The 14,477-nt window shown below is 36.9% G+C and overlaps 1 protein-coding gene across 6 annotated transcripts in view; it reads right to left on the bottom strand.

Annotated features, from left to right (window-relative positions):
- ZDHHC14 (zinc finger DHHC-type palmitoyltransferase 14) overlaps positions 1-14,477 on the bottom strand; it is a 96,342-nt gene that overhangs the window by 12,890 nt on the left and 68,975 nt on the right. For 5 of the 6 annotated variants that reach the window (XM_048296271.1, XM_048296270.1, XM_048296273.1 and 2 more), the window contains 3 exons: positions 9,063-9,200; positions 5,394-5,442; positions 829-931 (listed from right to left, as the gene is read on the bottom strand). In XM_048296271.1, coding sequence (XP_048152228.1) covers positions 829-931; positions 5,394-5,442; positions 9,063-9,200 — 290 coding nt within the window. The remainder of the gene's footprint in view (positions 1-828; positions 932-5,393; positions 5,443-9,062; positions 9,201-14,477) is intronic. The other variant, XM_048296276.1, reaches the window with a different exon arrangement.

Below are 14,477 nucleotides of genomic sequence, written 5' to 3'. Positions count from 1 at the left end.
CTTAAACAAAAATAAAACATATCTGACAATACTGAAGATGCTACTTTTATATCTGCCAGATACCTGTGAAAAAAGTACAATAGGAAATTACAATAAAATAACTTGAAGCTTGCAGTGGTTTGTCAGATCATTTATTAAATTTCCAAAAGCTTTCTATACCATTAGTTGCCTAGCTAATTTTATTTTCTCCATTCATTTTGCATTTCTCCTTTTGGTTAGGGAAGGACACATGAGGACTCCACACACAGTTAAGCATAATTCCACATGAAAACAAAGGAATCCTATATGCAAAATAGACAACTGTAGAAATGAGAAAGTTGACCTTTAAATTAATGATATACTCCTTGCCAGAGGTTTTCAACTTCAGAACAGCAAAAAAGTTTCAGAGGTAAGGTAAGATAAAATAAAGGATAAAATTTTTGTTTAGAGAATGCAATACACTTCAAGTTTTACAGTAAGCAATTTTTGAGTCAAAGAATATTTATCATTCCCAATGAAAAGGAGATATTGAAAAATATTTATTAATTTCCTACTGTATAAAATACACTTGTTTGTTTGTCTCCTCTCTCCTGTATTTTCCTATTTCAAGATAGAGATCCTACATGTATAAACCACAATGGACATACTAGGTACATAATGAGCACATCTTCAAGCCACAACAAATATAGTCAAAAACATTTCATCTGATCTTTTGAATCAAGTATGACCATATTACTTTCCTTCTTTCCTACTGAGGTATTCACAAAATTATGCAGACAGGTCTGACTTGAGAAAAACCTCCTAATTACTATTTAGAAATGTGTATGTCAAAATATACTACAAACTTACATCTTCATTTGTTGTTTGATTGGAGCTGATCAAATACGTATGAAAACCTGAGAGGCCAACAATGGACCATACTGAGAAAAAACACACCACAGCTTCCAGCACAGTAATTGAAAGTCAAGGAAATATATGGAAATGGGAAAAAAAAAAATCCAGTAACAAGTAGTTAAAATCACAAAATTCAGAGTAGTCCACAAGTCCTTTGCGACCTCTGGGGTACTTCAAAGGGGTCAGCAAAAATAAACTCAAAAGGAGACCTATTGTCAGTAGGCTTTATTGTACAGACCACTGAACAGGATCTACGCCAGCAAATATTTAAGGTTTTGTAGATTGAAAAAGGCTAAAAACTACTGGTGAGTTCTGATCTTACTTGCTGAAATTTAGATTTTCATATTTATCTTGTAAAAGTCATCACACTTGCATTCAGACAGGTCTATTGATAAGTAAAAGTAAATAACAGTTCTCATGGGGTGAGGGGAAGACAAAACACAAGAGAGGTAACCCAAGGCTAGCTGAATACCAAAAACTGAACAGAGATGTTTTTACAAATATTTACTCCACAATGTGAGTAAGCTGGATCTCAGTCTTATGTTCTAAATGCCAGACTCTGCTTTCTTATGTTAATGAAGTTAAGATGTTGATAGGCATTCCAACACTAGCATAAAGTCCACTAGTCCAAATAAAACCCACATGCTCTCTCAAGTCCCTCTAATAACTGGATATATTCTACTTTACAACTGTGGGGTACCTGATCGGCCCAGACTTGGCAAATCACCTGGAAAAGAACTGCTGTTAAGCCTGTAAGTGTAATGGTTGGGGTGGGGTTGAATATTCAAAATTCAGCAGCGTTTGCCCAAAACTTATCTTAAAGAGGAAGACTATGAACTCCCAACTCACAGTGTGGCTATTAGAATACTCTCTGAGGAATTACAAGTAGATTTTTAATGCAGGCATCAGCCCGAATTGAGCAAATCACAAAAAATGGCAGAAAACTTCTATCCCCACACAAGTGAGAGCAGCAGCAGAACAAACTTCACTTGGTACAGCCACAAGCAACTCTGCCGGCATCTGCCTAGCTCAGACACAGCACCACCCCTGCCCAACGCTGCCAGGAGCGTGTGTCCAGCCAGCAGGCCGTCGGTATGAGGTGCAGTGCATAGGGCTGCGCACCCGAGATACAGGGCTGGGAGCTCACGGGGTGCTCTCACGTGTGACTCACAGGGAACAGCACAGGGACACGTCCAGCAGGAGCACCCTCACCTCCAGGGGAGCAGCAAAGCTGTGCACATGCACGGGTTGGTATACTAGGAAAATCAGTCAGCACTCAACATTGCATACTCACTATAGTTTACATAATTCCTTTAACTCTAAAGGAGTCATCGTCTCAGAAATAAGACAATAAAGTTGCTTCTAAACTTTTGTATAACTGAACATAAAGAGGAACTTTCCAAACTTTCTATAGAAGGCTTCCTTCAATAGCTGTTATTTATTTACATGAAATAGCCATGGACTAAGAATATATCTGCTTTGAGAATGCTATTTTCTACAACACTTCAATAATTTGGGGGTTGTTTTTTTGGGGGGATAACACAAATCAACAGAACAAAAGGCTCTGGTTCCTAGAAAAATACATAAAATTTATCACTAGGAGAAAAATGATGAGAAAAGAATAGGATAAAAATAATCTGTATATTAACCATATCAACCTTTAGTGAAGGCAGTTTCCAAGACAACATCAACTCAAAATTTTCCAGAACAAGGAAAAAAAAACACAACCACCCTTATCACTGAACCTATCAAAAGAAGAGAAATAGGACACACAGACACACAGCCTGGAAATGGCATGGATGGACATAAATTTTTGCAATAAAAAATCCTAATATTAGTTAAAAGTGAAGAGTTTTGTGTTGCAGGGCTGCTCACCCCTAATGAATTGGGAGATACATGAAGTGTCTGTATAATTTTCCCTAGAATCCATTTCAATCAGAGTGGTTTAAAGCCAGAAAAGAGCCATTTGCACTCTGAGAAAATCTGCTCCAAAAGCAGCAGGATGACCAAAGTGCTCTGCTGAGCAGCAGGTTCACTACTCTCTGTCTCTCATTTCCTCCTCAGGCTGTGTGAAGTCAAAGCAACACAAAAGACAGGAACTCTGATTCTGACTCTCTGCCACAGCCACAGCTAAAGCACCAAGTACAAGGCATAATAGATAAGGAAGTTGACTGTTGGCAGAGGGTTCCAAAACGTGTCAAAGAAGGAAACAGCCCAAAACATCACGCACAATACAAACTGGGATTTGAGAGAGTAGAAATAGTAAGGAAGGCTGCAGATGAGCAGTGTTGGGTAGAATCTATACACCAGGAGGAAGATCATCAGGTTAGAAAAGAAGAACCTTAGAGGGAAAAGGGCTCCCTGCAACATATCACTAACGATGTTCCTCACCACAACTACACTCAAGAGGGTACTGAAAAGTGAGTTTCTCCCTCCACATGGTAATTCCTATGGAAAAAAACAAAAGGGAACTCCTTTCAGTTCAAGACCTCTACCAGTTCCCCACAGGAAGGGACATTTTTCAGTTCCCAGCACCATGATCCAAAAAGAACTTGAGAACAGCAGAGGTAGTTTATGTCAAATTAACAAGAATCCACTAATTCAACCTGAGTCCATTAACTAAAAAACAAACACACAAAAAAAGTATAACCTTCATCAACGAAGTATAACCTTCTAGCCTACTATGGTATAGTATCTTACTAGCATAATATAGTATGATTTTCCCTTAGTATCTCACACAGGGTTGTTAGCAAAGACTGAAATGGCAATGTTCTCTGTGCCTGAATTGACTGTCTCCAAAGCAGCATTCCCAATACTATTTGGACAATTTAATTTTTTACTGTTATTAACTGTAACCAAGCTTTTAAATTATCCAACGTATCACTATCAAGCCAGGTATTTCTGTAAGATGTGCTACTGAGCCCTTTAAAGCAGCACATCTCTGAACACAAATTACGAATTATCAGGCCATTGTTTCTGTACAAAAATCCTCAAATGCATAAGCAATTACCTTTTGATTTAAGGACAACTGAAAGCTATTCTCAGTTTGAAAATAGTTTGAATTATCTTTTGTAAGAATTGACTGTAATTGTTTTAATTGGAAGCTATTGTGCTATTTAGAACCCTTTGTTTGTGCTTTTTAAAATTATTTGTGCAAAAAAATCTGAACATGGCTTTTTTAAAAAGGAAGTTTACAGCTCAGTGATTCTACCTGATGAATACAAGCACACCAAAAAATGTATCTGCAGAATTTGACACTTGGGAAAATTACCTGGGAAGAGGTCTCAATGTACAACTATGAATGACAGTTTTTTCTCCCTACCTGTGTGTGGAAAGGCAAACTGTGTGAGGCACAATGGACAAATGGGAAAGAATTCTTTTTATAGCGTCTTTGTGAGACGTGAAAACTGTTTATTCAGACAGGAACCATTCACAACATATACATAAGGAATGGGAAGCTTACTGTCTGTACAGAAACTAACCAGTAGTTTCATCAGCTTCCCATTTTCTCATTACTTTAGCTGCTTTCTGACTCCATTCTCACTCACTAGAAAATATACAGAGCACTCCCATGAAGTGATAAAAAGTGCACGGAGCATTTACAGAATAGAACCACAGAATGGTTTGGGTTGGAAGGGACCTTAAAGGTAATATAGTTCCAACCCTCTGCCATGGGCAGGAACACCTTCCACTAGACCAGGTTGCTCAGAGCACCATCCAGCCTGGCCATGAGCATTTCCAGAGATAGGGCATCGACCAAAACTCTGGGTAGCCTGTTCACATGTCTCACCACCCTCATTGTAGAAACTTTGTTATGGCAAATCTATACCTGCTCTCTTTCAGCTTAAAACGTTGTTCTGTCACTACAGGCCCTGTTAAGAAGTCTCTCTGTTTTTCTTATGAGTCCTCTTCATATACTGACAGACCACAATGAGATCTCCCCAGAGCCTTGTCTTTTCCCGGCTGAACAACAGTAGTAGTCCCCGTGCAGGCAAGTTACATACTGATATGTAACTTAACACAAGTTGTTATTTGAAAATGACTTCTCTAAAAACATAAGAATAGTTTCAGAAATCTAATTCTTCACAGAAAGCATGTTGTTTCTGTTGTTCCAAAATCTACTTTTTCTCTCCTGAAAAGAATCAGCCATTTTGGATGCCTTCGGCTGTAAAAGCAGAACAATTCTCAAACACTTGTAGTGAAACCACAGCACACGTATAGTGCAAAATGTATTTATGAATTCCATCACAAAATGTGAAGCATTTTTCATGGACATGGAAAATACAGATCTTTGTCAAGAGTACTGCTTTGCAAAACATGAAGAATAAAAACCAGTCCAGGCTGTAGCCTCTTTCCTACCTCCAACACGTGGCCAGAAATCCTATTGTGCAGGAAGTGATGAAGTCGTTAACTGATAAAGCCTAAAAGCACGCATTCAATAATAGCAAGAAAACAAGCAAAACCACATCTCAGATGCTATTTGCTAACATAATCTACAATATATTTCACTGAAAGGATATCTTGCAGGACTGTCCTTCAGAGCATTGAGAAACCCTGTTTGTTGAGAACCTGTAGAAATAGAACCCAAAATTACCAGTCAAGTAAGAAACTGGACTACAGGCTGTTTTCACTATAGTTAAAACAACTGATATTTGAAAATAACCAAATAATCATAGAATAGATTTACTAACGTGAATCTGAGAATATGTTGCTCAGCAACAACAGCATCAAAAAAGCCCTTGGGTAAGTTATCAGGTTTAGCATCTGCAGGGTATTTTCTCAGTCATACCAAATTGATGCACACATACTTTCCCATGAACAAGATTTCTGATTACCCCAGTTCTTTTCAGACCTAATATGGAAACAAAAAATCACAACCTCCTGTTCCATTCTGAAATACTATCTTTCAAAGTAACTTTTTGGCTTGGAAAATTTATTCTATAAACTCAAATTCTCAATTTTCCATCCTTTGTTTTGGAAGCAAAGCTTTCTTGATTATAATTCTGCTTCTACTGCACCTACATAGAAGATGTTTCTAATAGGTTACTGTTGCCTCTGGGCAAATAAAAGACAATCTAGTAGCGGAAAAGAGCCCAGAAGAAGCATGAGCCCATCAACTAGAAATGCAGAAGCATGCAGAGTACAAAAGCATTTGGGTTCCATAAACACGAGATATTAATCAAAAAGGGTGATTTGACAATTTGCTGATTGCAACAAGTGAATTTGTTGTAGAAACTGACTTAATGTGACGTAGCTATAGGCACACAGTTTGAACTTCACAGTATACCATAAATGATTTAAATGCATCCGGCTGGAAGTTTTCCCCACAGCAAAAATTTTCCACTTAGCTAAATTCATCTGAAGATCTGTATGGAGAGAAGAATCTTGTCTTGATCAGAATAAATATTATTCTCTAGACCTATGCGGCCAATTTTACTGCTTATCGTTAAAAGTGAAGTTACTTACCTTGTATTTCTGAGCCTTTTCAAACTCTCATAATTGGTTCTTAGTCTCAAGGTACAAGACTAATGGAACTTCCCCTGCCTTCTTACTATTTTTTGGATCCTTAATGGCAATGGCAGCAGATAGGTGTGATTTCTATACTCTACTGCTCGTCACACCCTTCCAAGCAGTTCCCAAAACATCACAAGAGGAAGGCTGTTCATTGCAACAAACAGTTGAAATATTGATGCCTCAAACAGAGATGAGTAACAGTGGAGACAGAAACTACTACTGGAAATGTGTTCAGCTTGGTGAGACAGAAGACAATCTTGCAAGACAATATCTTCAGTAACTGATTTACAAATTAGTTTTATTATCTTCAATAATGTTATGTACACATATTCTGAAACCTAGAAAGAACAAATTTCCAACGTATGCCTCAGAAGGCCACAGAAAACAAAAAGATGTATCTTATACCTCATCACCACTTAGGCCCACCAAAATTTATAAAATGCCAGCTTGCAAGATGTATTATAAAAATATACAAATTTTAAAAATTTGTCTAAATCAAGAGGCATTATAATAAAATAATTTTACCAGGACTTATGTATGACTTTGAAATATTATAAGAAGGTCATAGTGGAAGGTCTAAAAACCAAGACTTTCTTCAGCCACACTAACAAAAAGCAGTCTATGCCAAGCGCAAAGGTTCAGATTAAGTAACTGAGAATCCTGCTTAACAGTTAGAATCAGTTAAAGAACTGCAGAGCTAAAAAACAGAACACAAATTGTTGAGTGGTAACTGTTAGAAAGGTAGATGAGAAGACTTCTACAGGTATGGTAGGCACAGAGAGAGTGGAGTGATAAGAAAACTTTATTTGTAAAGAACTCTCTTTTGGACACTGTCAAGACTATAGCAAACAAATTTGAAAGCTGGGTTTGAAGCTCCAGTGTATCAATTAAACATCAAGAAACTAATCACATTTCATATCTGCTCCCACTGCCTTTGAGGACTGACCAATCTTTAGAGCTTAAGGATGTTTTTCCCTATCTCATTCTAGGTAAATGAACCTCCATGACAAGAATATTTTGCAGCTGACAGGCAATTCAGCATTTAACATTTACTATATGTAATCTGTAACACCTACACAACACTTAAATGCTTCTCAACTACACACAGGCACAATTCATTACACTCTTTGTCTACTTAAGAGTTAGGTATGGACACTGTAAATTTGAAATCCGCTAGATAAACCTACTTGACATACAGAACATGAAATACTGACATTATATTGATAATTGATATACTGAAAACTAAAGAGAAAAGCACTGAAGTCCTTGTGAAATGAAGGTAGGTTAGTGTCAAAAATATCTTTAAAATAGCTGTCAGACTAGGAATGTTTTCAACCACTGAACTCTAGCAAAGATTGCAGAAAAACCCATGTGTCTTTCTTCTTAAATGTAAAAGGTGGGTATGTATATACTCATGTATGCCCAGATAAATAACAAGCACTTAAATACTAATGGCAAGTGTTCTTTTTCCAATAATTTTCCTCTTTTAAACAGTATGTACATCTTATCTCTGCTTTTTCCAACTGGTATTAGAAATGCTGTAGCTGGTAGTGAGAACAAGTTGTTCATTCAGACGCCCTCAAAATTAGGGACTGCAGTTCTAAGCTATGAGCTAGATTCCGAGCTATAGGAGAGCTTCTCAGTGCTTGCATCATAGTTTTGTGAACAAATAAGAGCAGGAATTCTGCTCTTTAAAATAATTTTCCCTGCATGTTGTAAACAATTTAGAAAATTGAGCACAATCTGACATATTTTTTCCAGTAAAACATTCTCTGAATATTACCATTATCAAGTTAGCTTTATAAATGTTTTATACTGAAATTATTATTTCTATCAGGTTTCTGTTGTAATAAAAATACAAAAAAATAAACAGATCACATTTCCCAAATGGTTAAAGAAGCACTCTTTATGGTAATATCCTATATAATTAGTGAAAAAACCCCACTCTTCTAGTGATAGTGGGTCAAAAAAACCCAACATACTGAAGGTCTTTAAAGACAAGTCATGTAACCTGTCACCATAAATGTCACCATCATCATCATATAGGAGTCAGCAAAATTAGTTAGGGGTATAGAAAGAAAAGACAGTACCCAAAAGAGTTTTGACCTCAAACACAATCCAGAATACAAATAAAAATCAGTCTCAAGCTCATGAATATTTCTGATTCACTCCATTATGAATTGGTTATTCTCAGAATGTCTACACAAATGAAAATAACGCGTTAGAAATAGGGTTGAGAATGGTGTAAAACTAAACAGCAAACTACAAAAAGTATAGCTCCAGTCTATTTTCTAGCAATTTACCTCTTTGTCTGGATGGCAAGTGACCCACGCTTACAGTTAAAAAAGCACACGAAGTTCTTCAGGTAAATGATACTACCTGTATACTTCAACATACAGTGTATGTGATGCTTTTTCACTAAATCATCCATAAAAGGATAAAAAAAAAAATTTGGAAAATTAAGACTGCATTAAGATAAAGCCAGTGCAAGGCCAACGGCTACTATGACCAGGGCCTATTATAGACCAGAATGGGACTCACTGGGGATCGTGAAGCTCCAGAAAAAGGCAAATAAACAAATAAATAAATAAATAAACCCTGAATGATCAAAATATTAACTTAAAAAACTCAAGCAAATGGCTACATACGTAATCTGATTTCACCAGCATACTTACGAAGGATGACGTGGGTGATAACGAATGCAAATATAAAGACTGTCAGAAAGGACAGAGATAAAATAAACATATAAAAAAATCTGTAGTTTCTTTTCCCCACACAGTTGCCTACCCAGGGACAGTGGTGATCAAACCGTTCTGAAATGAGAGGCAGAAGAAAAAAAAATGGAAAACAATTAATAAAATGCTGTTTATTTGAAAAAATGCTCTCTGAATACTTTATTAAAATGCATGATTTAACTGGAATTTGCAAAGTAGCCACAGAGAAGTTCTTATTTAGAAAGGAACAAAATGTAGAAAAGAAAAGAAGGAGTACTTTAATGAAACCTTATAGTTTTTACAGAAATCAAAGCATGGCTGAGGTGAGTTCCTGTTAAACTAACAGCCTTACTGTGACAAAGTGTGCAGTCAGACCAGCAAGCATGTATTTATCCATTGTCACAAGGAGCATTAGCAACTCAGTTGTATATGATTTTTTCAAAACAAGGTTGTTTCTTTTTCTTCAGTGCATCTTCTACTCAAAATTGGAATTTCTGAGGTTCTTTCCTTTACATCTGTCATGATCACACCTCCGACTTATGCCTACTATCATATCATCCATCCATTACAGAGCATGAAATATTTACACCTTCCCACTTCCTTTTATTGCTTCGCTCGAGATATTCTTCATTCTAGACCACCTATTTTTCCACTTGGAGTTGACACTGTCATACAAGATCATTAAAAATGATTCACAGCAAACATTTTTCAAATGTTAAAATTTAAACACATGGTATAAAAACTGGTTGATGTAACCTGCATCCTCTGTTACCCTTTGCACGATAGGCTCCGTCTCCTTTTTACTAAGAGAAACTGTTTCCCTTTGTCTCTGTGAGAGAACTTGTTCGTGAGATAGGAAAAGGCCAGGGTGGATCAGAAACAAGTGTCCCCAACATGGGGGAAATGCCTCAGTGCTGGAAAGCAGCAGAGGGAATGGTTTACTCTGCTTCTCCTCAGGCAGCCTGGATCCACCCTCCATGTCCCAGTATTCTGGGTAATGGAAACAGAGCTATTGCCAGGAAACAAACTTGCATTTCCTAACTTTACTTTGGAGGGATTACACTGACAGAATTTTAAGGGTTTTTTTCATCAAATCCAAGATCATAAGACAGATGCATTCATGCTGACTCTTTCTTTCACTCTCTGATCCTTGTCCAAATCCTGGTTTGTTTTCTGTGACTTTTATGCCTCCACTGACGTACTATCAAACTATTTGTAATTCCACAGGAAAAGCAAGCTATAAATCCGAAGTCCTTTAAGCCCTGTGTTAAAAAGGCACATCTGACCAAGTGCACCAGCTTGTTTTAGTTATGGATTTATGTTAAAGACCTACATTTGAGGTTTTTCTTGAAGGATGTATTTAGTATTATCTTCATTAAAAAAAGTCAAAACAACATGCACAACGGATTTCTGAGTTCACCAGACTTTCAGGGTTTTTTAAAAATAATTTTGCATGACAGCTGTTTGGACCACATGTTTCTGCCATAAATCTGTTTCAAATTTCAACAGGGCTATTCAAGGTGAAGTTACTAAACTTTCTTAGGATAAGGCTTCAGAATACTTTGACTGAGTGAGTACTGCTAAGAATACCAAGAACTAAACACTCTGGGTAGGTGATACTACCTTTTCTCAGTGCACTACAGTTGTTTTCCCAAAATAAATTGACATTGCATTTTAAAAGTGCTTGTCTTTAAATCCATGCTTCTGAATAAGCCCTCATATCCTGATAAACACTCTACATCATTTAAATTCATTCATATATACAACACATAAGCAAACAACACCACAAAGAAACACAGCTACAGAGCCATTTTAATGAGCAGAATCCTAGGGTACTTTTGTACCCTACTGCTAAAAAAATACATTACATGTCTTGGAAGATGAATTCCGTATATACACATTCATTCTCTTCTATGCTGACACAGTAAGAAATGAATTATATTGATATAAAGCTCAGTTTCTAGTCATGAAGCAACATTTAGATCTATGCAGACATCTATTTGATGGATTTGGATAAATGCAGACAAAACCACACACATACACACAACTTCTCTATCTATAAACACACATTCCTGTATATACCCACACTACTTACTGAAGACTGACTTGGTGTTTTTAACCTACTTGTTGGTCCGCTTCAATTTCCATCTTCAAACTTTCCTGGTGAACTGAAAGGCTCTGCTTTCTCAAAAAATACCTTACTAATCATTGTGAAGCTAAGTAACTACCTAAGATGTTTATAAAGGAGAAATGGACCAGAAAGGCCAGATATGAAAAACACTACTACAGCATTAAATTGGAATCAACTCCAAAGAAAAAAGAGACATACTAAAAGGTTTACATGAATCTTATGATAAATAAATTTTTCTCATTTTCTCATTTTTCTCAGTCATAAAGTAGAAAGGCATGTGACATGGGCCACAAAACAGTATATGAAAAAGTGAGACATTATTCTACTCAGCAGAACACAAATACGTAAATGCAATTTAGAGACAACAGCCTTACAGCTTGTGAGCTGCTCTGCTTAGTTATTAATGCAGGAGAAAACTGCCAACCTGGGCAGAATGAAGAGACAAATGCTAAGCAGAAACTTCAAATGCTGTGAAGAAATATAAAACCTATCAAATGTGGGGCTGTTTCTTCTTCCTTAGAAAAAGACAACTTAAGTATTAATGAAGAAGTAACACAGTGTCTTAAGGTTCACCTCCAGCATTCCAGATGCCTGGCAACTGAACCAATGATTTTGTAAAGGAAGCTCTGACATCTCTACTTGACTTGGACAATGTTGGCAGCAAAATTAAGATTTAACTTCACCAATAAATGAAAAACTACTGATGCTGAGAAAAACTGGAATTCTAACCCTCATGAACTTAAAATGCAGAGCAAATAGAAATGCAATTTCTTGTTATGAAGAACAGACTATTTAGAGGTGATGACTGCAGTTCTGGATAGTTAACATACTACTGTATTCAAACATTTTTGACAAGGTTAATGTAAAAATATTTGAGGCAAACGCAGAGAATTAAAACATGGGTAATACAAACTCTTGTTTATAAAAGTGTATTAGAACTCGTTATGAGGGAAGAAGAAAGCTGAAGCACCCTATGGATAGAACATTGTGATTTATCATCCTCCTACACTCAAGTTTAAGCAAAGCCAGCAAGATATTTGCCTTCTTGATTTTACAGCTGTACCTTGTATCTACCTAATTAAGAACTACTGCTAGAACAGATGGCCCAGTTTCTACCCTTTCAGCAGTCCTGTGAATAGCCTTTTGCCTGTGTGCTCATGGCTCTCCATTCTTAGGCCAAGCCTGGTATTCATTTTACCCTCCAGGGAGTAGGTTGATAGAGCCAGATTAATTTAAAACTGATGGCTTTCTTTTGCCTATCTCCTCAGATCACCTCATCAGGCAAACACCAAAGCTGGCCCACGTGAAGCAGTGAGAACACTCTGTCAGAGAAGGGATGAAATAACACTTTCAGAAGCAGCTAAGTGTTAATTCAGCCTAGCTGTGACACCAACCTTACTACAGGTTAGCAGTTATCACAATGCCAGGAGAAATCCAGTTTTGATTAATTTTTCAGGATCTGAGAACAAAACCTGAAGCAAATAAAAAAAGACTGAAAAAATGTGTGAAGAGTTCATAATGTAAAGCATCAATGAAAAGAAGAGATGAGTAAATGGAGACTAAAAATGCTGCTGTAGAAGTCACAGAAAACCAGACAGGTAAAAAACCTCAAGAACTGTCAGTAAACCTGTAACAAAGACTTTTTCTTTACTCTTTCCCAAGTGGTCAGCACCTTTGAATTTAGATAATAACATCTGAGGACAAGCCAGCACTCCCAAAGGATGAGGCTTCACAAGATAATTGAGCCAGTCTAAAAGCTCAGTAGCAGTGAAAGAGGTGGTCACATGTTGCCTTTCCTGCCACTTCATCCCACTTCCTTCTTTCACTGTGTAAGCTGATGATGAATCAGGTCAGTTCCCTGAACTGGCAGGAAAAAACCCCCCAGGAATTATTTTGTTCATTGATCAGTGGGAAAAACTGACTTACCAATGGTTGTGTGTTACCAAAGGCACAAAGAAGAGAATCACGGAAATAGGGAAACAAAAAAAAAGAAGAAGATGACATTCAAATCCCTTTGAAAGCAGCAAGCTGTCAGCATGACTCAGTGGTCTCATTAACACTCACCTAACTAGTCTCATTAACACTCACCTTATAACCTATGTTAACTGGATAACAGAAGAACACATTACTTCATATTTTAGACATTCCTCATTTTTTACCTTCCCTGAAACATTTAAAACTTGCTTAAGAAACATTAACTGTTGGATATCTCAGATAAAAACAAACCTAAGGACATTTCCCATTTTACTAGGCATTGGTCTTATAGATGGAGTGTTTCCCTCAGAAGCCACACCAAGGCATGTTCTTCGCTGCTCAGAACCAAAGAGTCAAATCTCTACTTTTCCACAGCACAGCATGTAGGCTCCTAAATCCTTAAATGTTCTGCTTCCATTTTCCAATCACTACACTCCAGGAAACCATGCACAAAATGACCCAAATGCTTTCCTTCCTTTTTCAAAACATTTAATGAAAGCCTTATAATTTACAAGGAACACAAAAGCATTTTTAAATGGAACATTTGTAGGCCAGCTTGGCCCTTCAGTTTGCAGTACTTATGAACTGTTTCTTTTATTCTTTGCTCAACTAGATCACTGCACACCAGCATACATTTTCTAAAGCTTAATGCGAAGGCAGGACTCAAAGACAAGAAGTCGACAGGTGCAAAAATATCTAGGTCACATTACTAGGAGATTCCAGTGAGCACAAGTTAGAATTCACTTGGTAATTTTTCCACCCTGTGCAAGCAAAGCATTGTAAGGCAAATGCACAAACTTACGGCATTCACTGAATGTTACCATCTTTATTTACAACATGCAAACATGTATCCCATGACTGGAAAGAGTCAAGAGCCCACTATTCACATCCTGCGTCATGCAAGAAGTCACATTATAGCTCAACCAACTGGGCCATGATAACTCAAAATTACTTTTGATAGTAGCAGTAGTACAACACAGGACTACAATGTCCATTGTCAAGGACACACACTGAGTAATTATGCAGAGAGACTGACACATCTGCACATATTTATAATGATGACAATTAAAGCTTTTTGAAGGACTATGATGTCATGATGTGACCACATCTATTCAGGCTTCTTGACTTGACATTTTGCACAACAAACTGTACTTTCAGAATTTGATTGCTCTTGAAATGTTTAAGAAAACAAATGAGACTTTTAGAAGTCCATGTAAGAAATATGTTTTATTACAAAGAGTATTTATTTTCTTCTAAGATACAGCAGTCCA

This window comes from Corvus hawaiiensis, chromosome 3 (genome assembly GCF_020740725.1).
Source record: "Corvus hawaiiensis isolate bCorHaw1 chromosome 3, bCorHaw1.pri.cur, whole genome shotgun sequence".
Classification (NCBI taxonomy): domain Eukaryota; kingdom Metazoa; phylum Chordata; class Aves; order Passeriformes; family Corvidae; genus Corvus; species Corvus hawaiiensis.
Note: the sequence above shows the minus strand (reverse complement) of the source record. Positions and strands in the feature narration are given on the sequence as shown.